Consider the following 27,846-nt stretch of genomic DNA (forward strand, 5'->3'; position numbering starts at 1 on the left):
GGAATGTGCAACAAAGAAACTAAAATGCCAGATTTTCCCTTCGAGAGGGCGGCTATTTTCCTTTTCCTTTCGGTTACCCGCAACTTGCAACAGGCATAAAGTTATAACCATCAGGATATTTCTGCAGGGCGAAGCCATTTGAAGTTTGTCACTCAAACACGCAATAAAGTGAGGGTGGAGATGGAAGGATACGCCAGGATATGATCTAGTCACGGGGGAAATATGAGTCCCGACCTATTGTGATTTTTGACCCAAGACATTGACTTTGAACACCTGAGAACCACAGGTAGACACAGGCATTAACAAAGTCACCAAATTCTCAGTTTTACGCAAAGGTATACCACTTTCACCTTGGCATTTAAAATGTTAAAAATTTCATTTAACATCACTGTTGGGTTTTTCATTTAATCAGGATAATTTTTTAATAACAACTCAAGTAGTCCTTGACATCTTGAAATGCTTTTATTAACTAACAAACACTTTTTGATTTTAACTAGTCCATTAAAATGTTAAAATATCACTTTGTTAATAAGTGAAGTAAGTGATGTTGCTTGTAATATTTTTTTATAATCAGATTATTATCACAAATATAGTTGATCACTTCAAATTCCTTTAATGATCTTACAAACATTTATTGCTTAAGCCTCCTTAAATAAATCTTATAAATCTTTCTCACAAAAAACAATATGGAAAAATGGCTTTTAAGGGAAAACAAAGCTTGTTGTTTCTGCACTTCAAACAACTTAAAAAGAAACAAGGTTTGCCACTTGTTTATTTTGTGTTCGAATGAGAAAGTCCAAAAAATGTTCCCATTAAAGTGGGATTTCGTTCGAAGTTATTGTCTAGTGTCGACACGAATAATCCTCAGCTTCTAAGCTGCTGCGAATAATCCAGCAAATATTTATCACTAAACAACAATTGAAAACACAATTCAAGAACAAGCTAAGTTTCTCGTTTCTTTTTCCTTTGGTCGACTTGTCAGGGTTTTTGAAATAGGTCGCTGACAGCCGTGTCAGCCAGATAAGAAATGCATATTTAATATTTTTATGCTTCCCCGACTCCCAAAAGCTTAGCTTGTTTTATGACTGCGACGAAATAATCCCGTGATAAAAATGGAAAAAGGAAAGCAGGTTGCTTTTCCGGGACGGCGATTATCGTTGATATCTGGGTAGATGTGTTCGGACTTAGCCGGCATTATGGAAAATCTCGTGTGGAGGAGCACAAACTCAGAGTGAAGTGGGAAAAAAATTAGTCAAGTCAAAGTTCCCGATGCTGGCGATGCTGGCGATGTTTGCGTTCAATCAACGATTCTATTTGCGACACTTTTCCCAGAGCTTTCCACCCCCTCAGTTTCCACGGGCTGTTGAGTATTTGAGTATTTGCCTTTCCATTCAATTCATTGTTGGATGCCACATTGCGGTCCGGCTTCTATTTTCAGCATTTCCATAAAATTTACATTTTTGTTGCCGACTCGAAATCACTGAGCCGTGCTACGTGGTCCACAGTTCGTTTTTCCCCCATGGGTTTTCCTCTCTCTCTCTTTCATAAAAAAAAAAACAAAACAGAAAAAAGAAAAGGGTGCGTATGGCGGAGCTAAATTTAATTTTGTTAATGAGCTCTGCCCGTTTCATCATCTCGCCAATGGGGCCAACCAAAAGCCGTCGACTCAACCCGTTTTTGAGGTGCTGCCAGGAATCCACTTACCAAGTTATGTATGTATATTATGTATGTATGTTTATTTTGGCCTTTATTGTGCCGGATTATTCGGGGAATCGGGATCGGGTCTGCGATTGTGATGGCGATTAGAGCCACGATGGCCCATTGCCGGAAACACTTGAGAACTTTGGCTGGAAGGCCGGCGGGGACTTTGATTAAATGCGCCACTCTTCTGGGCCATTGCTGCTATCATTCCACTCCCACTGCCACACTGCCACATTTACCATTCCCAAAAACCCCAATCTATCCCCAAAACAAAAACAAAAACAGTAACAAGTTGGAGCCGACTGAGACATTAACATTTTAATTGTTCCCGGGTCGCAATGGAGTCGTGGAGCAAGCGGAACAATTGCCAATGAGTGCTCGAATAAAACTTTATGGGGGCAACGGAGGGCGGCCAGGAAATGGCCATTAATATCGGAACCATAAAAGTCCAAACTTTACGCTGGCCTTTATGAACGAACAAATAGCGAGCGTTGATTAGCTACACTTTTGATTTCGCCCGCAAATTCACTCAACGCATTTCTCTCCTCCACATTATGGTTTTATTCCAGGAAATAAACAAAATTAATAAGTGTTGCTTCAGCTATTTAGATATTATTGGTTTTTTTACTCGCAAATAAACACTTCTCAAATGGCTAACAAAATTATTGCATTGGCTAATAATAATTAATCATGTTTCTTAATCATTTGAGCAAAATAAAATATATATTGAATATTTATAATTCATCTGGATTATTTTCAATTCAATAATCAGCAATGGGATGAATATCTCGTTATCCCAAAACCAGTTTTAACATGGAATAAATAATTTCTTAGTAGAATGTCCTCTTTTAAGTATGCAATTATGTCCAAGTTTTGATACCAACAATTGAAGAACTTTAAAGAAATGATTGTGATTTTATTACTTTAAAAAACAAACTAATGATTATGATTTGATTATTTTAAGACTTACGGAACCTTGAGTTCCCCGAAATATCTTTATTCTTTCGGTTTCTTGCTCAACGTTGTAAAATATATTTCTTGAATTATGAATTCACTTGCAGCTGCCTCAGTGGCCGTGTCATCCTGGACATTGGTGGCCATATCCTGCGAACGCTACTACGCCATCTGCCATCCGCTGAGATCTCGAACCTGGCAGACGATCAACCACGCCAACAAGATCATCGCAATGATTTGGCTGGGAAGCCTGATTTGCATGACGCCCATCGCCGCTTTTAGCCAACTGATGCCGACCAGTCGACCAGGTGAGTGTGTTCTGCATAAACAAAACAATCAACATTGTATAGTACAAATATAAAATAAGGAAAGTGCTAAAGAAACTCAATTTATTATATTTTGTATACATGTTTGAGTTCTTTTCATATTTTCAAATAGAAACAAGAAAGATTGTTCATATGACAGCTATATGATATATTCGTCCGATTTTTAAGAAATTTAATGATGCTGATCAAGAATTTATATAATATAATTTATGGTGTCAAAGGTGTCTCCTTTGCTGCGTTGCAAACTTCTGACTGAAATTATGATTCTCTCTGAAAGGGTATAAGAATAAAATTACTTACTACATATTATACGCAAATTAAACATTTGATTTTGTAAAAAATTTTTCTAATAAATTAATAAGCTACCTAAAACTGGTGACTAAATAATGTTAAATAGCACTTTACGAATGAGCTTTGGTTCTATAAATTTTAAGTAGAAAAACAATGGAATAATACACAAATTTAAAAAGTTTTTATATTTGAAACGATTTCGATAGCTGATGGTATTGATGTGGTTGCTTAGTTTGATGGGGTGTTTTTCCCATTTAAACTAACCTTTTTGGTTGAATTGAATTCACTATTCAGTTTCCCATTTCTGATTCTCCGCAGGACTGCGCAAGTGCCGCGAGCAGTGGCCGGCGGACAGCTTGAACTACGAGCGGGCGTACAATCTGTTCCTGGATTTGGCCCTGCTCGTCCTGCCGCTGATGGCGCTCAGCTTCACCTATTTGTTCATCACGCGCACTTTGTACGTGAGCATGCGCAACGAGCGGGCCATGAACTTCGGCAGCAGCGGACCGGAAGTGAGCGCCGCCTCCGTTTCCGCTTCCGCTTCCGGTTCTGCAGCTGGCAATGGCAATGGCAGCCAGCAGATGCCGAGCCATCAGCAACTTCAGCAGCAGCAGCACCACCAGCACTCCCAATTTTACTACGGTGAGTGGTTTTTTACGCACAGTTTTCACATTTTAGTTTCGAGGGTGAAAGGGTTTTGCGCGGCGGAGGTTTATTAGTTGCGACTAAGTCTCGGGGCAGGCGTCCTCCGAGATTAGTTCAACGAGCAGGGGAATAAAAGCCCCAAACTGCGTCACACGCAATTTGCACGGCAAAGTTTGCCACGCACGAGAAGCACCTTTTAAATCGCGAAACTCACTGCTCGGAGGCTCGAAATCGGAGGCTGGCGGAACCAAGAGTTTTCCCAAAAATGAAAGACAATGCCAAACGAGAGCTCTGGGCGTTTTTACACAGTAACAAAAAAATTATTATGAAATTTTACTTAAAGAATAAAAACCAGAAGAAAAAGAAGTGTGGAAGAAACCCAATTTCAAGTATCAATATTTCATAATTTAATGCCAAAAATGAACTCGCTGTGAATATATAATCAATATCTACAGATAAAATAAAAAGAAAGTTGAAGGCCAAATACAAAAATTTAATATTCAACCCTTTTAAAGTGTTTTTCTTTACTGTAAAAAACATTTAAACTCAGCTTTTGAACCTTAAGCTCTGCATTTTACAGCCCATTTTTGTTGCTGTGTAGCTTGTTTTTTTTTCTATGTACTTTCATTTGCATTTAAGAGTACTCCCCGTGGCTAGATGTCCTTTCCAGATGCGAATGCTGCGAATAATCCCCAGATTATGGGCACAGGAATTCCATTCGGCACCCAAGGCAAATCAATTCCTGTGATTCGCCTTTAATGCCACCGACTTAAAGTGCGAATGTCGTCAGCGGGATATAGACACAAATGACTGCCCCTATATATTTATATATAGAACATAGTCCCAGTGGAGAATCTTCGTTGTCGTTGTTGTTCCTTGGTCCTTGAGTCCTTTCGCCTGATAACGTGAGGCGTATGATAAATGCACGCTCACTAAGAGAAGTCATCCGTGGAATCCCCGTGGAAATTACACCCTCAGCCTGCGACAGTCGACACTTTCATCTTTGAGAATGCTCTACACTTGTCCTTGGTTCAATTAACTTGGGGGAGGGAGAAGGTGGAGGAGGGGGAGGGGGAAATGGAAGAGGAGGTAAAGGAACTGCTACTCATTTGCATTAAAGGGTACCGCATCGAATCCCTTTGGCGGAAATGAGAAATGCGCATTAGCATGAAGCGGCAGTGGGAACGTGCTATTATCACAGCTGCGGGGTCATTTGGTCTTTTGCCCACAGAGGTCAACGGAGTGATTCGTTTCCGGGGCATCCTTCTAGTCGCCTGACCGCAGGACACTCTGCGCTGCCGAAAAGGTCAATTTAAGTGCCGTAAATTATGCACGAGACGAGCATTTAAGCGCTCGTTAAATGTCGTTATTACCACCTCCGTCTTACCCCCCAGAATTTTCCAACAGAAAGGGGGTGGGGGGGAGGGTGTAAAGAAAAGCTCCACTCATATTTGCACACATCCCAGCCAGCAACGCTGCTGTGTGACAATAAATTTGATTAAATTTTTAAACTTTTGCCATCGCTTGGCATTTTCACCCTGTCATAAATTGCTGGCCGGGTGGAAAAAAGGCCTGAGTGTGGTTCGCAAAATGTCCTGTCACCGAACACTGTCGTGGCAATTGCCGCATTATTAAAAGCTCTAAATACCCCATCACAACACGGACTGAGAATTCGCATGCTATTAAACACAAACTGCGCGTTTAATGCCTATTTATTTTATGCTCCTCTTAACTATTTTCCAACCGCAAAGCGGCAATAAAACTGCAGAAGGATGTGTTTCGCAATTCGTTGCCATTAAAGTTCAACTCGCTTCATTTTCACTCGATTCCCGTTTAAATTATTTAAATTGTTAGGCAGTTGCATTTTCTATCAGCAATTGTTTGCCATACAATTTAATTCTGAATTCGAAGCTGTTTAAGGACATTGGAAATCACAAATATGCTTTCATCTGCAGATAATTAAATTTAAATGAAGTGCACACAAGACCACTGGCTTTGTGCTTTTGTGCTAACTGAAATGATTTCTAAATAAAAGGTGTCTCATACAATTGTATAATTGTGCCGAAAATTGTTTAAATTAATTAACAATTCAATTTCAAGCAAAATAACACATGCATGGAAACTATTTCACTGAGTGAATTGAATTCGTAGCGCAATTACTAAATTTGTTTGTTGTTTCTTGGTTTTAGAAGCTTGAAAGTCTGTTAATTAACACGAATATACAAGGCACTATTATTTGTGTGGCAAAAGGATAAACTTAATTAAACTCTTCCTTGGCTTAACCTTTCAACTGAAATTGAATTCGGTTTTCCTAATCCCGAGTTCTTTTCTCAAAACGTAACCAAATTCCCCGTCTGCTGGCGGTGAGAAAAGTGAGGGGGGAGATCTGCAACCGCTTTTGATCCTGATTCGCCACAAGGACTCGATGATCCTGCAGGAGAGTGGCCAGAGCCGCCTTCGTTTGGAGCAGACCAAGTCGCATTCCTGGACACATTCGAGGTCCAGCGCCGAAAGCCAAGAACTTACAACCCATTTGTATTTGGTTCAGAAAGCGCTCCGGTTGAAACTGGTTGGGTTGTGGATAAAATTCAGGATCTCTAAAGGGTTCAAATATAAATATAATATAAATTATTCGTCATTTAAACTCATTTGTAAGGGAATACCCACAGGTGAATGGCCTGAACGGGCACCACTAAAACCGTTCCCATTTGGACTTCAAATTCGCCTTTCCAACCAGATTTCTGGGCAGGAATTGCAAAGGATTTGGTGCAGCGTTTCTGCAGGGCTTGCATAGCTGGATGAATTCGAAGGGTTTCGAGAAGAGTGGCTTCCGTATAACGCAGTTTTCCCAGTGCCACTTGATCAAGTAAACCACCATCGTGATTGAAAGCCACTTTATCCAATTCGATTTGAAGTTGTTTCTGTATATCCTCATTTATGGCCAATTCGTAAAGGGCGAATGCCAAAAGCATTGATGATGTCTCGTAACCCTCCAAAAGCAAAGTGGTTGCATGTCCTGCCAGTTCGTCCTTTTCCAAAGTCCTTTTGCTCTCGGAAAGCCATTGGAGGAGGTTATCTCCATGGCTTCTGGCTGCCACCAATTCTCTGAACCAATTCTGCAAGCTTTCGGGTACATATCTACAAAAATAGGTGCCTCATCAGAGATCAGAGTCAATGTTTATAGTGCACAATAAATGGGGTAAAGAAAATATGAAAATGTTGTCAATATAATCATCAATATTATACCCACCTGTGGCCAATAAGTCTTCCCAGTCGAGGGGAATGCAACAAGGCCATAGTCTCCGGCAAACTCCAAACAGTTGGTTGAAAAAGTGGAGCCAGCCACTCCAGCCAGCGACTTTGACTCCCAGTTTTGTCCACTTTTTGGCCACCCAAACAATTAGCATCCAGTCCAAAAACCACGGAGGCAATCACCTGCAAAGTATAGCGGGTGGCAAGATCTTTGGCTTCAAAGTTTTCCGCGGAGGTTTGTTCTCTTAGCAACTGACAAGCCTTGGTTATGTGGGGCAAAGTCTGTCGCACTCGACTTGGCGTAAAGAGAGACACCAAATCGGCTCGAAAGATTCGCCAGCGTTCTCCATTGGCAATGAAGGGATTGTGACTGGCGAGAACATCTCGATGGTGATCCACATTGACAACATTATCCGCACAGTCCACGAAACTATTGCCCACCAGGATTTGGCGCAGGATCTCCTGATCGCGAACCAAAATTGCGGGTTCATTGAATAGCCGATAGAACGCCACGTACTTTAATGTAGGGTTCTGTCTGTATTAAAAAAATAGGTTTACTAACATCATGTTCGTTGTTTTTCAATGTACAAATGTGCAAATAATAGTAATCCAAATTATAAAAAAAACAATATTAAAATATTATTAAATGTGTGTCAGATTTTTATAAGAAAGTATCAAAAAAACATTTATAAAATGGGTCAGCTAAAGTGGCACATTGAATTATATCCAGCTATATCGAAAATTCAAGAGTTACCCAGCTCACCTGTAGATTTTCTCATAAACCTCGCCATAGGAACGTCGAGCCAGGGCAAAGTTCACCATATTTCCCACCAGAGGCCAGCCAAAAGGACCTTTCAATCCCCTCCTTCGCCAGTGGTTTCCGTGCCAGTAGAAAAGGAACAGGAGCAGCAGAGTGGCCACCGAGAGGAGGCTCCAAATCAGTGGCAGCAACATCGACGAGCTTCCAATGCGAAATGCAGTCCCAAATGATTTCTACTTGGCATTTACCTCAAAAGCAGCTGATCTCGAACTTGCGTGTTTCCATTATTCCGGCTCATTAGCTGTATATCAATCAACTGACTTGTGATCTTTCTGTTTAAGTCGTTCAATCACGCAAGATAAAACGCAGCCACAAAACAAAATGTTTGAAAAACTACACTGTTCTGTGAAAATGTTTCAATTTGTTATGCAAAGTTCTCTGTTTTGCTCTCTACAATTAATTTTATTAGTAGGCTTGAAACAATGAATAAATATATGCGATGGGAACTATCGGTAAATAATTATTAGATTAATAGAAAACTCATCAAAACGTGCTATTAGATGTGCGAAATATTATATATGGGAGCTATATGATATAGTTGTCCGATTTTGATCAAATTTAATTCGTAATTTAAGAGTCGTAACAAAACTCTATATTTCAAAAATCATACTTGTCTGATGAAAAACCACGATGTTATAATTTTACTTCCGTTATTTCTATATAGATTTTTCGATCTTTCCTATGACAGCAATAAGATATAGTTGTTCGATTTTTTATGAAAATTTTTTCTTAATATAAGAGTTGTTAAAAAACTTGATATTCAAAAAATCATGCTCATGGGATAAAAAACAACGATGTTATCAATTTATTTCCGATAATTCTATATATATTTTTTGATCTCTCCTATGGCAGTTTTACGATAGAGTTATCCGATTTTGATAAAATTTAATCCGAAATTCAATAGTAGTTAGAAAACGCCATCTGAAAGAATTCAAGTCGATCTAATCAAAAACAAAGGCGTGAGAATTTTTTATTTCATTCTCTCGTATTGGAGCTATCCGATATAGTCGGCCGATCCGGCTCGTTCCGACTTATATACTGCGTGCAATAACTACATACCATTTGGGAAAGTTTCAGCAAGATAGCTTCAAAACTGAGAGACTAGTTTAAAGAGAAACAGACAGACGGACAGACGGACAGACGGACAGACGTACAGACGTATTCTGATTCTACTCGTGATGCTGATCAAGAATATATATACTTTATGGGGTCTGAGGTATCTCCTTCACTGCGTTGCAAACTTCTGACTGAAATTATAATACCCTTTTGCTCTGCAAGGGTATAATAACAATATAGTCAGGAAATTATTTTATTTTATTATACTCTTTTATATTCTTTTTATGCAGCTGATTACACGCACTGTGGCAGCAAACGCAGGCTGATCGGAGGAGGAGGAGGAGGAGGAGGTGGAGGGGGATTCACAGGATCCTGTGAAGGACGAAGGCATTTGTACTGCATGAGGAGTGCCTCCGTGAAGTCGCAGCGCCTGCAGCAGATCAACGGAGGAGGAACTGCATCTGGAGTGGGATCCACCGAGTGCTGCAGTCGCATGCAAAGGATGCGCCACCAAATGCAACAGCAGCAGCAACAACAACAACAGCAGCAAGGATACATGGGCGACACCGAATCCCGGCGAAAGTCGTTGTCGCAACCCAGCCTAAGGATCACGGAGGCGGGCCTGCGAAGGTGAGTAATCCCCACCAGAAGCACTTAGGTGACCTACAAGGTGATAAATCCATCGCAGATCCAACGAAACGAAGAGCTTGGAGAGCAAGAAGAGAGTGGTGAAGATGCTGTTTGTCCTCGTGCTGGAGTTCTTCATCTGCTGGACGCCACTGTACGTGATCAACACGATGACCATGCTCCTTGGACCTGCGGTATACGAGTACGTGGACTACACGGCCATCAGCTTCCTCCAGCTGCTGGCCTACTCCTCCAGCTGCTGCAATCCGATCACCTACTGCTTCATGAACGCCAACTTCCGACGCGCCTTTGTGGACACCTTCAAGGGGATGCGGCTCTGCGATCGGTTGTGTGCTCCATGCTGCTTCTGGCGGAGGAGATCCAAGAACGAAACGAACCTCTCGGTGGCTGGGAACTCGATTGCCTTGGCCAATTCGGTTATGTCGAGCCACACGATTCTGGAGAGTCCGCGGCTCTGAGACCGCAGCCGAAGGCAGCAATTCGCGGAGACGGAGTCACTTTAGTCACGCAGCAATTTGTGATGATGCAATGTAAGAATGCAGTAAAAAAAAATTGATTGTCCCCCCTTTCCACCTCCCCATCCCCTTGGAAGCCCCCTGCTCTTCCCAATTAGTATTTGATAGCGTTATTCAGTGCGAGTTAGTAGGGTGTTCACCTTTGAGTAACTGCAATCAGTCTATTCAAAACACCACACGCTATGGAATAGGGTAAACATCTAATAAAAACTAGGTTACTACTTTTTTGGCTTTGCAGCTTGCACAATGGTTTCAAATTATTATAAATCGTTATTTAAACATTTGAAAAGTTTTTACTCTATTAAAAACTTCTAATTACCAAAAAAAATATTTAATATTTAATACACTCTCTAAACCAATAGCTCGAAGAAGATCAAACTAAATCTCAACTATCCCACGCGTCGTATGAGTAATATTTACTATTTACAATCTTTTAAAACCGTTGTGCATTCTGTGCATAACTATCGTATAGGTGGGGATAATCAGTCAGTCCAATTTAAATTCTGATCATCACTCAACTGATAATAAAAAGGTTTAAACAAATCAAATAACAAAAACATAGGTTTTTGGAGTTCGCACAATGGTTTTAATGGTTAGTGATCCAACTAAAATATTTCATAAAATTCTATTGCCTTAAAAGACATCCAAACCTTCATAAAAACCCTATTTATGCTACCAAAATACCTGACTGTTTCCAAAACAATAGCATAAACACTTCAAAACAGCTCAAATTAAATCGCGACTGTCCTACGTGTCGTATGCGTAATATTAACTATATACAGAACTATACATAATATGAGCTACTCTGCCCATTATGCTGCATCCAAACCTCAACAGAAAAACCTGTATTTGCAAAAATTCAGTTATGGGCCATCCATTTTACCCAAGAATAGAAATTCCACAGTTTTGTGGAAGGTTTCAACGAATCAAGAAGCATTTGACAGCAGGCTGATTTTACAGGGTAGACAGGGACTCCAAACGGAATTCTCTCATTCAAAAAAGGTTGTCAGACGGAGCTTGTGGAGTGCCAGCCACTCCAAGTCCAAAAATAAATTAAGAAACCCGCAACCCAAACGAAAATTGAAGTGGGTCCGGGTCGAAAATCCAATTTTAAGTAGATCAATGTAGCGAGAAAATGCATAACATGTAAATTGGCAAATCCTAGAATAACGAATAAATAATAAACATATATTTTCTGCTCACACACACACACACACGCACTCACACATGAAAACTCTTCAACGAACTTGGCAATTGCAATTATTATGATATTTATATAAGCGTATAGATCTCAGTGTTTTAATGTAAATAAGATGACATCAAATCTAAAATAAAACGACATTTGAATTCGAGTTCACCAAAAATGCCAGGTGTTGTATACTTTTGGGCGGCTGCTTTTGGCTCTCCAAGTTGGCCAGGAAATCCAGTTTATAGCCAATGTCAGAGGCTAATTGATTACCTGCCTGTTTGTCTTCAAGCGGCATTAGTTCCTGTGGCAAAGGCGATGCAAATCCCCCGCTTTGTTGGCCATTTGCTGCTAATGAGTTGGCCATTTCAGTCAGCTGGTTATTGAGCTGTCAGCTGCAGAAAGTGGAGACCGGAGTCGGGAGTCCGGAAGTCACATCTCCACCCATAAATAAGGATAATGGTGCACGGGAAAGGCGGCGGAGGTGCAGAGCCCGGATCGATAGTCTCGATAGGCTGGGATAAATCAATTGCCACTCTTGAGGACAGCAAATGAATTGCTCTGCGGCCGGAGAACCCTGATTGATGAACTACGATTTGAAGGGTGATGGTGCGGCAAAATGACGGGGAATATCCGTAGCGAATTTCACCTGTTCTGCAATCACGGTGCTCTGCGGTCAGCCAGGCAATCACTCATGATTGCCGAATGCCTAATTGCTTGTGGGCCAACAAGCCAGCCAACCGGCCAACAAGCAAGGTGCAACTGCAGATGTAATCGCCTGATGAGTTTCGGGTTTCAGGTTTCAGGTATTAGGTTTTATGAAGCAACACACACCCTTTCAGGGAAAAGGACCTCCTTTGTTTTTGCTACGTGACAGTTGAAGCAGCAGCCATTAAACGTAATAAAGGGAACACCATTTGGTACTATATATCTATCCATCTGACATTCGGGCCATGTTTTGGGTTCAGTGCGAGCTTCATTTGGATCATGGTCAACTGGCTTCTACGCCTTTCGGGTCACGTATTCCTCTCCGGCGATCGGAGGTTGGCCAACTACACAACAGGCGGCTCCTAATAAACAACAGGCATTATTCCCCCGAAGTTTATAAGGTATTTATTGTTGTGCCAACTGCCATCGAGGAGGGACACTGATGGGGCTGTAAATCGCAGATGACTGCGCCTCCACTCCAATCCCATTTCCATTCCCCAATCCCCAATCCCCATTCACATTCCCCTTTCTCTGTTGGATTCCTGGGAGCAATTTCATTGATGTACTCCAACTGGGGAAGCTGTTTGAGAAATGAATGTCTCTAGCGGAGAGCAATCTCCTTGTTGCTAAGCCCCTGTAACAGATTGCCCGACTTAATCCGATTTATTAAACGAATAAAAATATTGACAGCAGATACTTCCTCGACCGCACTGTTTTTGCTTTCATTTTATTTATTTTTGTTTTTTTTTTTTTTGAAATTTTAGTCGCTTTGCGGATTGGCCGAATGGGATAAAACGATTGCTCAGTCAATTTATATTGTTTGGGATATTTTCATTATAATTTATTTCAAATAAAAGAAAGGAATTCAAACAGTTTATTAGAGATTAACAGAGAGTAGAACCACAAAGGCTGAGTTCATTACTATATAAAATAGAAGCTATAGGCTACTTCATTATTATTTCCTATGAATTAGGACTTACACTACCCATTTTCAAAGGTAAACCAGTTTAGAATCTGGTATTATTCGGACACAAATGAGGGGAAAAATTGGAACAGAGATTAATAGAAAATGCCAGCATTATCTCATGGAGGTGTTCAACCTAGAGCACATCGATCAAATTCGTCTGACAGGCCGTTCAATAATTAATGGGGGTTAGCAAACCGCTGATGGTTTTGTAAACAAATATTTTATAACAAATAAGATGGAAAATACGTTCTTAAATTAACAAATGCTCATTTAATGTAATGTGGATGCAGAAGAAGTCTTTGTTCGCTTCACATAAGTCACTCCATCGCCACGTGTTGTATAATGAATTCCAGAGAACCTTTTAAACTCCGGCCAAACTCTCGTTTTTCATAATTACGCCGGAGTGCTTTGTTCTCCTTTCGCGCCTCCATTTGTTGTTATTTTGTCACTGGTGTCACCGTGGACCTTCCACATCCGATTTGGCCAACTCCAGGGACAATGGAACCGCTCCACACGTGCCCGCCTGCCCGAAAGTACAAAGCCCAAATGAAATTACGAGCACGAAGGCAGCGATGTGATTATGCAACCGCGTCGCAGTTTCGAAATTTTGGAAATCCATGCCATCCAGCAGGTCAATGCCTGCGCCGATTGCCCTTCGCAATCGATGGACTCCAGGATGGAGATCTCTTCTCAACCTTCGGGGGAGCCGACCTAATCGGACCCTCGAACATGCAGACACTAATCGCCAAAGTCGGCCACAATCGAATCGCAGCTAATTGAGCTTGGAGCTTAGGTGTCTGGCATTTGCTATTTGGAATTTGGTATCTCATGTCTGGCTTTGGGTTTGCATTTGAGTATGGGCTTGGGTTTGGGCTTAGGTTTGGTACTCCGCACATATAGGGCTGCTCCAACCCACTTCGACCTTGACCAGGTTTCGATTGGTTTTTTTTTTTTTTGTTTTTTGTTTTTTTTGGTTGTATTTTTGTATTTTTTGGGTTGCCTTAGTTGATTTTCTCTTCTTTTTAACGGTGAAGGCGAGTGCAAAGACGGATTTGCGCAATGCACACACGCCCTTTTTGACCGAAAATTATACAATTGGCGGTCCGTTTACTTAACGGACCGCAGTTGAAACGGGTTTCGAATTGTATATTAATTATGCTGTTTATCTGCCCGAATTTCGAAATGCTGCTCGCCAGTATCTACTATACTATACGATATCGTATTGGTTTTTTTTTCATTTTATTTTATTTTTATTTATTTAAGGGGGAGAGAAGTTTTGCGACAGCAAAGTGTTCATCTGACCTTCGGACAAGCGAAATTGCCAATGGAGAGACGTGTATAGTTGCCTTTATATTTTTTTTATATATTATATATGTGCACTCTACCCATTATTTGTCGTCTTTGATCCATGAATTCCGAGTCCGAGTGCTTGTCACTTGAAAAATTCGGTGAAAGTTTTCAGGCCTACAAGTATTTAACCAGATGCCACACTACCTGCCTGCAAAGGTGTGGCATTGCATAAAGGTTCGAGGGAGTGGAGTGGAGTGGAGGCCAAGTCGGTTGGGGAAGAACCCCTGCCCCGCCACAGCGCCCCCTGTCGGGCGGAAAGCGTAACTAGTGAAGCGGACGTTCTGCAGCCGAGATCAGAACCTGTAGAACGTGACATTATACACGTGCAATAAGCTCTCCAACGATCTCCTCCCTTCAACCGATTGAAAACAGATTAACAAATAATATAATACAATTCTTTAACCTTATTTAAAAATATTCAATTCCTTAGCTTTTTTCCGCATTATAAATAAAGAGTTGTTTAATGTTATTTAAATGTTTAAACATTAGTAAACATTCAGCTCGAATTTTCAAAGTTACTTCAAAATGTTTTCCAGTTAAGGAATTTCAGTTTTATTGAAATAGACAGTTATCTTTGGATTAATTTACGTTTGTAATTTGCGAATGGAATCTGCAGTTGAGCTGTTTACCGCCTATGGAATTCAATTCAATTCCTTTTTCGTTTGTGTATTTATTTATTTTGATGTTGCTATTGACAGAGAGTTGTAAAGTTAAATTTAAAATTGAAAAGAAATTCCAATAAATAGTTTCTCTAATATTTTGCTTACCACCCAATCCTCTTAAATGGTTAAAACCAACCCATTTTAGGTGTTTTCTAGGAAATAAGTTAAAAGCTACTGGAACTTAAGCTTGATATCAAGGAGCTCATTTTAAATTGCACAATTCGCTGTGTGTTTGTTGAAGGGAATTGCTGAAATGTTGCAAGTCCTTTTATAGAAATTCAACTGACAGTTGAGGGTTTTTCGGCAAAGAAAAACATAAGCCAGAAGCCCCTAAAATCATAGAAAATCTACCAACATTTGTTTTTATCTCGAGGTGAAATGTTTATTTTAGAAGCAATATTTATTCAGAGAAATAAATGTAAAGCAAAAGAAATTCCTCTGATAGAGTTTGATGTGAAATATTTTCCTAAGGGGGGAGAGAATTTATTTCAAATATTCACATTCACATTTAAGTTTCGTTGCTGTTTATTTTGGCAAAGGATTTAAAGTGCAAGAATAAGATAAATATTGGACAGTTTTACACTTTAAACACAGTGTTTTTGGTATAAATTTAATCAGTTCTTGTTCAACGCTGCGTATGAGTGATGTTGATGGACACTTCCACTCCTGTTTAAGTTTACATTGCTTTTTAGGCAGCTGATAAAAGCAGAAGCAGAAGCAGCAGCAACAAATTGCCAATTAAGAGCAGATATCATTTAATTTCGGGGTGCTTATGTGTCAAATTGTTGGCCCTTGGGGCTGTTGTAAAAATGCAATCGTCTGCAATAGAAATTTAATTAAATTGTTGGCCACCGACAGTCGATTGTGGGCATTGTGTGCATTGTGTTTGCACCGAGGGACGAGTTCACATGTCGATATAATCCGATTAGGAGGAGCAAACAGAGCAATCCAAGGATTGCCAGGCTCAGACGGCCAAAGGAGCAACCTTCGATGCGACTCCCGGGTTACTCACCAAACTTGAGTTTGGCCATTTCTCGGAATACTTGCCACTCCCAAGACTGTTTTGCGCCGCCAAAAGGTGATTATTAAGTGAATAATGACTGGGGAATATGAACCCCATTACTTGCTTTATGCTATGAGCTTTATGAATTATTGAATAGCTAATTTGTATGCGAAGTCTACGAATTTATAATAGATAGTAATACATAATTAGCAAATATTTATGTATAAATTAACAGATAATTTGATTTTGCTTTGAGTCTTATCAATTCTTAAATTCGTGAAAACAAAATAGCCAACGTTTATGTGATAAAGACAATTCATTAAATATTATTGTTAGAAATCCCAAGCTTTTAATATCAAATGAAAATCTGCGACTAAATATACTATTGCAATATACATATTTAAAATATATTAGTTTATAAATCCGAAACAAATTTGCATTAGGTAATCTTTAACTGATTAATTTTTGTGCTTAGATGGTCGTTCAACTTATTTTATTTATAGTTTAATTGGTTGCTTGTGTTTAAGCGAATTCATGAATAAGCGTTTATGCACATACTTCTTTGCTCATTTCTTTAAAAGATTGCAGAAAATGATTGTATTAAATAATTGCGTAAGCTCCACCTACAAGAATTACAATTTCTATATAGTAATTCATAGTCGGCTTTCATATTAAAGGAAATACCTGAAATAGCGTTCATGCAAACTTTTCCATCACTTAATAAAATGATATCATGAAATGGCTCTCCCATAAACTCACTATTGACGCACGTTCCTGGTTTGTTTTTTTTTTTAGCTCTGAGCAGATGATAACGCAGATGAAAGTGATAGCCGATTGGGAGCAGGGGGATTACGAATTGCCCCCTCGAAATTAAAAGCCACTAGTGATGCGTAATTACCTGCCAATTGAACGTGTTTGCGGTTGATAAACCAAAACAAAGGCTTTCGAGTTGAGAGCTAAATATACCTGGACTGTCCATGTCCACTGCGAATGCAATCGGACACTTTCTGCTGAGCCAAGCACCTTTCGCAGTGACTAAGTGACTAAGGGTCTATTTTCCAGAACTTGCTCGAGTGCAACTGCCCTCCGTCTACTTATGCTTCCCATGACTCATATCACCAAGAACCTTGCAGAATTTCATCATCCTCGAAAGGGTTTCTTGGCTGCTCCTGTCGGCTGGTTATTCCCCCTTTGGGCAAAGTCGATTCACAGACTCCCAGATTCCCAGAACTGAGAACCAAGAACCCAGAATGGCAACACGCAAACAACCCAAAAACAGAAAAAGAAAGACGCAGGCAAAGTCAGAAGCAAAGCTCATTTGCATGCCTGTAAAACCAAATAGGTCAATGGACATGAAAACAAGAGTAACCTTGAATGCCGAAAATCCAAAAAACTATCAGAACCAAAACGTAAACACTCGATATGCGTAGACCCGTTCAGACCATCGTCATCATCATCATCACTATTACCATCATCATTATCACATAACCATCATCATCATCATCACAGACGATCGCTGTCCACGCGGTTTCTTTTCTGTTTTGGTCTCCTAGCGGATAGTTTTTTCTTCTTTTTCTTCGTTATTTTTTAATTTTTTGTTCTTGTTTACAACCAAATAGAATACGAGCAGTTTCAATGGAGCACGCACGCAAATCGTTTCTAGTTCTAAGCGGATTCCGGGGGGCAGGGAGGTGGAGGCGGTTCTACGAGCGCCATTCAAAGAATATGGCAAAAAACCCAGAGAGCATTTCAGTCATCTAGTCATCTTTTTGGCGGGCTGGCCAGGTGGCTAGAATGGCTAAAATGGCCAGCTATAATGGCCAGAATGACCAGCTAGAATGGCTAGAACCTGCAAATGGCACCTGCCCGCCCGCCCGAGAACGTTGGTCGTAATCCGGAAATCTACGAATCTCATTCACAGGTGATCAAATTCACATATCAGACTCCATCCATTCGTGTTTTGTTTTATGTTTTGTCGCGGCGAGGCGGGAAAAACAGGAATGCGCGATGAAATTGGATGTCATTTGTTTTGGCAAAAAAAAAAAAGCAAGCGAAGAATTCGCATTATATATTCGATTAGACTATACGTCCGATCGCCATTATCCGATCGCTGCCTTTGATGATCGCGGGGTGTTTTTATATTATTCGGTTCCATTTACGCAAATCGAACGGCTTTACAGATTCTGCGGAATACCTAAAATTTATGCGAGTTGCTTGGCGCTCTTTATTCTTATTTTTTTGTCGCCGGGGGAGGGAATGCCACCCCGAAAGGTGTTTGAACCTCGCTTTTGGCGGGATCGGGGGATTGGAGACGGAGCCTCCCATTCGAAAGCCAACCCAGAACTTGGAACCGAAAAACTGAAATCGGTTCCAGCCAAGATATTCCAACGGTTATGGCGCAATAGTTTGAGAACCACGGCAAGAATGCTAAACGAACCGCCTGAGATTGCGGCTCAGATTGGGCATTTGACGTGTTGCCAACTCTGGCCAATTCTGGCCACCAATGGTTCAAGCATGATGAAGCATTCGTTGGCCCCCTCAGCTCCCCAGCTCCTCTGCTCCTCTCTTCATTCTCTTCAAGCACAAGCTGGCGATTCAGCGCAAGACGAGAAGAGAGGAGAAGAGAAGAGAGAAGAGGGGTGGTAAGGGAGAGAAGAGGGGAGGGGAGGAGAGGGAGAGGAGAGGAGAGCAGAAGAGAGGAGAGGAGAGGAGACCGCTCGAGCCAAGCGGCGGAGGTGATGCCCGGTGTCCGGCTCCAAATGGCTGGAGGTGTCAGCAACCGCGCTCAAGGCCGTGCTTCTATATGTCTATATAGTATAGTATAGTATGTCCATATGTCTAACTATATCTGTATCTGTATCTGTGGCTGTATCCATATCTATGGAGCGCGGCGCATTGCATCGCTTGCCATTATATTATATAATCGGCGGCAGTTCATTTGGTAATTATAATGGGTCTTTCGGCACGAAGCGCGAACCCGTTTCGAATAATTACGAATGGTGGGTCGGTTGGTGGGTTGGTTCATGGGTTGGTGGGGGGTTTGAGGGGGTGGTGCCGCCCTCCCAGAGTTCATTGCCACCCCAGACACGCGCCCTTTTTCCAGTGGGAGGGGGCTAGCATTCCAAAACGTGGCAGGTGGCAGAACCTGTACTCTAGGGTGTTGCCCCCACTTCCCCAAGGGGGTTCACATATCACATAATTTTCAACGCCTCTGCAAGGACCAAGGATCAAAGGCTTCAAGTCCACCACAAACTTCACATGAGATTTCTCACAGAAACACATTGTACGGAATTTACAGATTCGATACGAAAAAAAAAAACAATCTTTCTTATTAAAGTAAATTAATTGTAATTAAATAAATAAAATACGGTGGTGCATAAATAATTTGGGAAATATTACTTTAATGATATAGGTGAACTTTAAGGCCTTAACAATTAAATTGTTATCTTAACTTATCAACATCGTAATTTATCAACCTAAATGTAAGTAGAAAAACGTCATTAGCTTTAAAAAATATATTTTTGGAATTTTTCCGAAAAAATCAATACCGAAAATAAATATTTTACAATACAAAGTGTTCTTAAAATCAATGCGACATTCAGATTCACTTTGTTCTTTTTAATTTGAATTTGATAATTGATTGACAAAAACACGATACATTTGGCTTTGTTATTTTATTCTACATTAATTTAAAATTAAATTCTTAAGTTCTGGGAATCATGAGATTTTGACCCTGGGTCAACATCAAACAAAATAATATTTAAACTTTAGGTAAAAGGTAAAAGTGTTTACCTTTTATACCGAATTCCGATTGGCCTTTCTCCCGGGAACGCGTTCACTTTCTTCAGATGCGCATTTCGAATTCTGAATTCCCATTCTTTTTGGCATCCAATAGATACAGATACGCAGATACAGATGCGCAGATAACAGAGATTCAAGGCCGCGCAGACACAAGGGCCAATGGATCCCCCGTGAGTCATGGCTCAGTCACGCCGAAGCCAACAACAGGTTGTTAAAAACAGTGACGTCTATCCCCAGCCAAGTTCCCCGTTCCACAGCCTCCACAAACAAGCCCTTCTCAACTGATTCTGGCCATTCGAGAAGTCACGGTTTTTGTTTACGGTTTTAGCCGGGCCCTTAACGCCGATCGACCGATCTACCAATCCACCAATGAACCAATCAACCAATCAACCAGCTAGCAGCAGTCGCTGCCAGTTTAATGAACCGCAATATTCTGTGCATATTTACGAGCGTACCGCTCTGTTTGAATCTCTTTTTGCTTTTGTTTCTGTTTTTATTTTTATTTTCGTTTTTGTGTTTTTTTTTTTTATATTTTTCACTTTTTAGCCGGGAATTGTGGACGACGCAGTGGATCCCACCCCCACCACCAGAACTTTTTGGTTGCATAATGCCGCGCAAACGGTTTTTTTATTCGTATTCATCGCCCAGACAGACGAGTTCAATGAATTGCAGGCATTTTCACACGTATTCCTAGCTTGTTTTGGAAAAGAGCTAAAATCAAAATGCAAAACCACAAACAGAACTCTGCCAAAATGCAGAAGGAATATCGCTGGATTTTGATGATCGTGCACTTTATTTAATTCGGTTCTTTCACGCCCGGCATGAATGACTTGACTTATGTAAAACAACACCATTGAATATATATCTTCCACTTCCAGACACCGATTTGTTTTGGCCACCGAATCCAGGCGGGTGTCCGATTTCGCTGGCTCTTGGCTCTTGGTTTCTGGTTTTTGGTTTTTTAATTTTGGCTTGGGAAGTTGCCAAAAGAAGGAAAGGGTTGGGGTTGGTATATCACCTGGGGGAAATAACCTCCGCAAAATCAGCGCTTATCTGGGAACCTCGGGCATTTCCACACCATATTTTTTTCCAGCTTGGGAAAAACAAACTTGGCATGATAAAGTATGTTTTCGGTAAAGTAATCTCCACAGAAGAATTTATTGTCTGAAATGGGAAATTTCTACCCCAGGAGGTAGTTCAAATAATCTGCACAGTGCGAGGCGCTGATGTTCTCGGTGATTTATGATATTATAGTATGGATTAGGGAAACCAATACTTGGAAAACAAGATCTGGTTTTTCACCATGTTTATTTCTAATTTACTATTACTATTTTGTTGAAATAAATTAAATTTTATGGGCTGGTAATGGGTGTTCCTTGGTATGTATTTAAAATATAAAATGCTATTATGTTACAAAAAAGGCTAAGTGCAATTTCTTCAACTGCTTGCAAACAATCTCCACATAAACATATATTTGTTATTATTATTGGTTTAATTATGGATTATACCTGATTACAAAATGGGACAAGCCAAAGCACTTATAATAAATGTATGCTAAGGAAATAATCTTTAGATAGTCACACATTTCCGTTAATAGGATGTATCATTTATCGTAAGTAAACAAATCAAAGGACACACCCTTATAGCCACTGGATCCCTTCTTAGGTTCACACCCCCCACCTGCTGGGAAATCGGCATTATTCTAGGCGGTGTCTGGTGATTGTATAATCGCGACACCTGATGGCATGCCATCACGAAGCTCTTCACATTTTTTGTCCGCTCAAATGCCATGAAATTCTCAAGACGTCTCGAGTGGCGGCATTTTTAAGATTCTGATTCTGATTTTGGCTACTGGCTTCTGGCTTTCGGTTCTTTTGGCTCTTGGACTGCGGACTTTGGCTTTTGGGTGAATGGAAACTAATGAATGCTCAAGGCCACAAGGATGAACTGAAGCGGCGTTTGGTTTTTATCTTTTGGGTGAGAGTGCGGGATGCGGGTTGCGGGTTAAATATGCAGATGAGCAGCAAAGTGATTCGATTCCAATTCGATTCGGATTCGATTCGGATTCGTTTGGATTCGCTTGGATCGAACGTAGTGATTTATTTTTGTTATTGTTATTTTGTCGCCGATTTCATAATATTCCACTCGATTCCCGTTCCGCGATGTCCAGAGATCAGAAACACCCGCCTGCGACATTTTAATTTTTTTTTTCTTTTTTTTTTTTGGTTGTCATGAGGCCACCGCGTTTATTTTCGTATCTCGTATTTGTATTATTTGTATATTTCTCTTTAATTCTTCGTTGTTTACGATTTTGTTGCTGGCCAGGAGGAGTTCGCTGGAGTCGCTTTTCAAGTTCAAGAGCACCTCGATAATGAGCTGCTTCTGCCGCTTCTGCTGCCTGGCTGCTTAGCATATTTCGCATATTCCACTATTACGTATGAGCCGATTGTTATTGGCCATTAGATACCTTACCATACCATTGGCCATTTGGTAGGACCATTGACCATTTACTATCGCCTGTTTTCTTGTTTTTTTGTATTGTGGGGCTCTTTCTTCTGCGCAGAACTTTCGGGAAGCGCGGCAAAAAATTGTTTACACTTGTCACCCGGCAAATTCCACACTTTTTTTTTCTAATGGGAGGTCATCGCCCATACCCTCGGTTAATACATAATAATAATAACAAACAACAGAGTCTCCGGTTCAAGGTTGGCCACCAGGATTCATAGATTCGCTCCCCCAAATGCGAAAACATGGCAACGCGGCTTTAATGATTTGGCTCTCAAACGCGTTTGAAACTACATCAATCTTCGCTGGAATTCTGATAACAAAAGATCCATTAAAGTGGAAAAATTGATGCCCTGTTGAATGCAAACATAACATATGTATTGCGTTTTTTGTTGCTTTTCCCCATTCGATTTTTGCAGGTCGTTAAGCTCCTTTTGTTTGGTTAACTATGAATAACACACTCTGCCAATTAAACATAACCCCCTTCCGCTGTTTTTAATTTGTGGCTTAATTCAATTTGTGTGCATCAGTATTTTCTCTCTGTTTTCTTTTTTTTTATAACATAATTCAGCGAATTGGTTAGCTCAGTTTCCCATTGTTGTTTATTGGAGCAGACTTGCATTTTAATCTTGAATCAATAAAGCCTAATTGTTTATTAATAAGCTTTAAAATCTCGTTATTAATGTTCGGTTAATTAAAAGTGTTTATTGCTGTTATGTAATTTTTTTCAAGCATCATACTTCATAGTTATGATGTTGAGAAAGTGAAGTTTGGTAATGCAGATATATTGTTGAGAGTATTTGATGTTCAGTGACAGAATTTTATTATGCAGATATGACGTTAAGATTAATCTCTCTATTTTTAAACATTACTTTGTGAACAATATAATTTATACAAAAATAACTCCCATAAACCAGGTATTTGTGCTCCTTGAAACAACACTTTTGTGAGGGGTTCGCTTTGTCAATGCAAACAGCAAATATGGAAATATTGGCCAAAATTATCACTATCACTCGATGATTGTTTTTGCATTTGTTCGTGTTCTGTGGCGACTGCACGTATTTTGTTCATTATTGTTTTCTTTACTGTTGTTATTTTTTCAGTTCATTGAGTCCAGTACGCTTTCTTCCACTCCACTCCACCTGATTCCATTTGATACCATCCCGATCCCGATCCCCATTATCATTCCCATCCCCATCTCAATTCCGATTTCAATCTGCGTTTGTGGTAGTTAATTCCGAGTGTGCTTTTTTCGGCGGTGGCAAATTTGTTATTTATTGCGTTTTGTGTTTAAGTATAGAATGGTGCTTTGTTCGCTTTCCCAAGGTCGTGCCGCACATTAAGGCAGCGCCGTCAGCATCAGAAAACAATTCTAAATATTGCATCACGAGCCGGGGAACAAAGAGTCTTCGAAGATGCGAATACCCTGCAGGGAATGGAGAAATTTCCGGGGAGTTCCATCTACAGCAACCTTATATACAATGATTTTTCAATCCAGAATGCCACTCTCAACTAGAAAAGCTATCAAATGAGAAATTTTCAGGTTTTAATTTTAAATAATTAGATAGGATAGATAGCATGCTTGGACTATTTAGTTATACGTTATTGTCTTAATATTGTTTTAATTTCGGTTTCTCATTATGGTACTTAGGAGCTAAAGAATTCTTATTTCTTCTTCTTCTTGTTTCTTATCTTCGGTTAAGTCCCAATACGCTTTGTAGAGGGTACCCTCAAGATAATACGCATCGGAATATATTGATAGAATTGCGTTCGCAATCGCCGGCGGGCTTAACTTGCGCATTAATTCAATGTTTGCACATACAATACTGTGGCGTACGAGCTGTGTGTGGAATCACGTTACTTACTATACTATATAGCCGTAGTATGCATAAATCGTGCCGAGTGATATGGCAGTGCGAGTGGCGAAAACACGTTATCAAAACGGATGTGTTTGATCGCTCCGATCGGATGGCAATTGGCGATCTAAGTCTGGCCAAGTGATGGGAAATCCAGCCAGTGATCTCTGTTTCCAAGCGGAAGCTTCCCTTTGAGTCAAGCAACTCGTGGATTCCATAACTTGCAATCTCTGCATTCCTCAGCCATCCGCAGAGTTCCTTATTCAAGGCATTCCGCAGCAGTGAGTCATCCGTTCGGCGGACGAAATCCTTGAATTGCTCTCATGACTGTACGCCTAGAAACCATTCCATTGGGATCACCATCTCACCATCTTCATTCTCGGTATCATTCGCATTTCGAGTCTGTTGCCAGCTGAAATCGAGAGCGGAGATCGCATCGCAGGGCGACTAGCAGAGTCATTAGCCTTTTGGCAGCAGTTCCTGGGTTCCTGGAAGCGAGACCTCTGCACAACGACCGTTGCCAAGGCCGAAACAGTTTTCCTGTTCTCGTTTTTCATTTACTCAATATATCGCTATCGCGCTTCACTGCTGCTGATCCTTAAGGTGGCTGGCGATCAGGACCTGTAGAGCCAGCCAGCCAGCCAGCCAGCCATCCAACCAGCCAACCAACCAACCAGCCAACCATTCATTCATTCATTGACCCCGGGGCCATTGTCTCGCCTTCGAGTGGATCTCGCTCACTTGGTTACTGGTTAACCTGCCTCCGAGTGTCCTAGGGTTCAACGACCATCCCAAACCACTACCTGATCTCTACCTGATCCTTAAAGCCAACTGGCTTGCGTGTGCAACTACTATCAAGAGATATTCCCTAGCTGCCTTCTCAACTTCTCCACTTCTCAGTTTCTCAGTGAGTTTCTCCGGCGCGTGTTGGCCTTGATATTTGCATCTTCACATTTGGCATTTTGCATTTTGCGAATCGGGAATCAACGGAGCTCCCTGGCTCGTGCCATCTTGTATTGAAATCAATTCGAATCCAAATCGAAATCGAAATCAAATCGAATCGAATTGAATCTAAACCGAATCCCCTGACAACGCTCACAGATCAGATGAGATGACTCGATGCGAGTTGGGTTGATATACTTGGGGGGTCATACCATACGTTGGTATTCTAATGGCGATTGGAACAGAGACGCGATTCAAAATTGAGCAGATGCAAATTAGTTCATTGGCCGCAGAGCGTTTTATAAATTGTTCTGAGCAAAAGGTTTAACCAGCTGCAATTTGCATAAATATTTGCTAATTGCTGGGTCCAGAACCAACCGGATCCTAGCTTTTTTTAACGCCATGGATCTAAAATAAACGAAGTACGATGGCCTTCAGCGATTCCAGGTAGAAGAACTGGGTCAAAGGCATCGAAATTTCTCGGCTTTTCCACCGATTACAACCTTCAGCGACCACTTCTTACCCAACGCAATGGAAATTCCGGTTGAATTGGCCATCTGCTATCCGAAATCGAACCAATTCCAATGACAACATTTTCATATGCATATCAATATTTCGAAATTTCTTGACGTCTCTGCCTGTGTATTTTCCGTATTCCGACGTCAGTTTTAAATTGAGGGTCGGACCTTGTCCTTAAAGAGCCAAAAGAACCGGCACAAACAGATAAATATTAAAAGCCAAAACAGCCGCAAAGCACAAAACAAACAAAAGCCATATACTATACAATACCAAAGATACAAAAACACAAACAGAAACTGAAATCGAAACAGAAACTTCTGCAGAATTGATTACAGATGCATCCATTTGAATTTGAATTTTGATTTTGATTCCGAAAATGAGCTCAGGTGTTGGTTGGTTGCTGGTGGGTTGTTATTATTCGATTCGATTCGATTCGATTCGATTCAATGGTTTATTTTGTTGTCGTTATGCTGATTGTTTTAATATCGCTTCTGAACTTGAATGCGGTGCAGGCTGCTGACGTCACATCGCCAAATTGAACGACTAATATTCGAGTGGAGTATCCAGAAACCCGTTGAGCAGCTCGTCACTTTGTGGGAGTGGGATTGTGCCATTACGCCCATTTCCACCCAACCCCCTTCCCCTCCCCCTGCCCCTAAAAAGCGAATACTTTTGAGCCTCTGAATCTGTAGATCGGCCGACGATAGCCACTCGCCGAAGGCTTCGCTATTGACCCAAAATGCAAATTTGCATCGGATTTCGGTCGTTCGATTCCGCTTGCCAAGATCTGCAGACCATCGGTGGATGGAGTGGAAGAACTGGAGATCACCCAGTGCAGCAGCTTCCGGCTCTGGGTTACTGTCTTCCACAAGAAGCCGCTTAGAGAACCGATTCGTATCCATTTCCATATATCCGTATCTGTATCTGTATCTGTATCTGTATCTCCGTATCCGCATCTTTTGGCTGCTGCGAACGGCAATTGTGTTGGGAAGTTACTTCTCCAGAATCCAAAAATATGTGCAAACAGAACAATGATTAATAATAATGATTAATAATTAATAATCGCATTCATAGCTTTAAATTTGGAATTTTCTAAGCGATGAGTGCATTCAATTCATAAATCTTTGCTGTGATTCACGCTACTGAAGTCTTAAGCTTGAACATTTCTACAAAGAACAATTATTTTAATCTTAGCTTCATTAATGGCATTTTTCAAGAGCAAGTGCACTTTGTAGTAAATAATATCCTCAAGCCTTATCTTTGATGATTCACGTTACTGAGTTCTTGAGCTTGGGTGTTAATGCTTTTCTCTGCCTAAGATATGTATTTAACAGTTTTTAACAGATTTTAACAAAGATTTATTTGGGTAGTGAAACGTGTGGTTTTGGTTTGCCTAATTAAATTATATATGTACTCAGAAGAATAACGCAATAACAATCGAAATGTAAAATGAAATCAAAAAACGGAAACAACAGAATGTTAAATGTATGAATAAAATAGGATTGCATTAAATACAATAAAAATAATAAAAATAATCGTTACATCAAAATTGAGCTATTCAAGATGAATTGTTAATTATTAATGAAAAGTTTTTGAAAATTGTATAGCCACTTAAATCTTCAATCCCCTTTTAAAAGTATGAAAGTTGCTTCATCAAGAGTATAAATAAGGATGTGACTAGTTTGTTTCTAGTGATTTCTGTAAAGCCTTACAAAAATATTCGGCTTATAGGATCACTATCTTATAGTAACAGCTAACAAAATAAATCCCCTGATTACCTGCAAACTTAAGAGAAAGAGAGAGTGAGAGTGCCGCCTCGTATCTCTTGAGTGCTCTGCGCTGCTTCTTTCCACTCAAACCGATCTCCACTCAAACATGTTCGACCGGCTTGGCTCGAAGTTGGATCACTGCCCAGTGCTCGGATTGGCTCGACCTGTTGGATTCAAACCGTTTTGTCCGATCGAACCGACTGATAGTATATCGCCGCCGACAGAGGCTGCGCTGCTCGGGGGGAAACTTGTTGAACTGTTTGGCGCTGCTTCGTCTAGAGAGCTTGTGACCTCCACCTCCACCTCCCCCTCCTCCCCTTCTCCCCCCACCATCACACTTCCCCAATCTCAGTGGGATTCTATGGGGGAG

The 27,846-nt window shown here is 40.7% G+C and overlaps 2 protein-coding genes across 2 annotated transcripts in view; one reads left to right on the forward strand and one right to left on the reverse strand.

Annotated features, from left to right (window-relative positions):
• The window catches only part of LOC108088556 (cholecystokinin receptor), a 32,425-nt gene extending 22,208 nt beyond the window's left edge, over positions 1-10,217 (forward strand). The window contains exons 3-6 of the mRNA XM_043207385.1: positions 2,763-2,963; positions 3,591-3,914; positions 9,336-9,675; positions 9,734-10,217. Of these exons, the coding sequence (XP_043063320.1) occupies positions 2,763-2,963; positions 3,591-3,914; positions 9,336-9,675; positions 9,734-10,151 (1,283 nt within the window). The 3' untranslated portion in view covers positions 10,152-10,217. The remainder of the gene's footprint in view (positions 1-2,762; positions 2,964-3,590; positions 3,915-9,335; positions 9,676-9,733) is intronic.
• On the reverse strand, positions 5,589-8,123 carry LOC108088733 (probable cytochrome P450 308a1). Its single transcript, XM_017186683.2, has 4 exons — positions 7,933-8,123; positions 7,168-7,704; positions 6,585-7,055; positions 5,589-6,514 (listed from the first exon to the last, which is right to left on the reverse strand). The coding sequence occupies exons 1-4, from the start codon at positions 8,121-8,123 to the stop codon at positions 6,229-6,231; spliced, it is 1,485 nt and encodes a 494-aa protein (XP_017042172.1). The 3' UTR covers positions 5,589-6,228.
• Positions 10,218-27,846: the final 17,629 nt, after the last annotated feature.

This window comes from Drosophila ficusphila, unplaced genomic scaffold, assembly GCF_018152265.1.
Source record: "Drosophila ficusphila isolate 14025-0441.05 unplaced genomic scaffold, ASM1815226v1 contig_198, whole genome shotgun sequence".
Lineage (NCBI taxonomy): Eukaryota > Metazoa > Arthropoda > Insecta > Diptera > Drosophilidae > Drosophila > Drosophila ficusphila.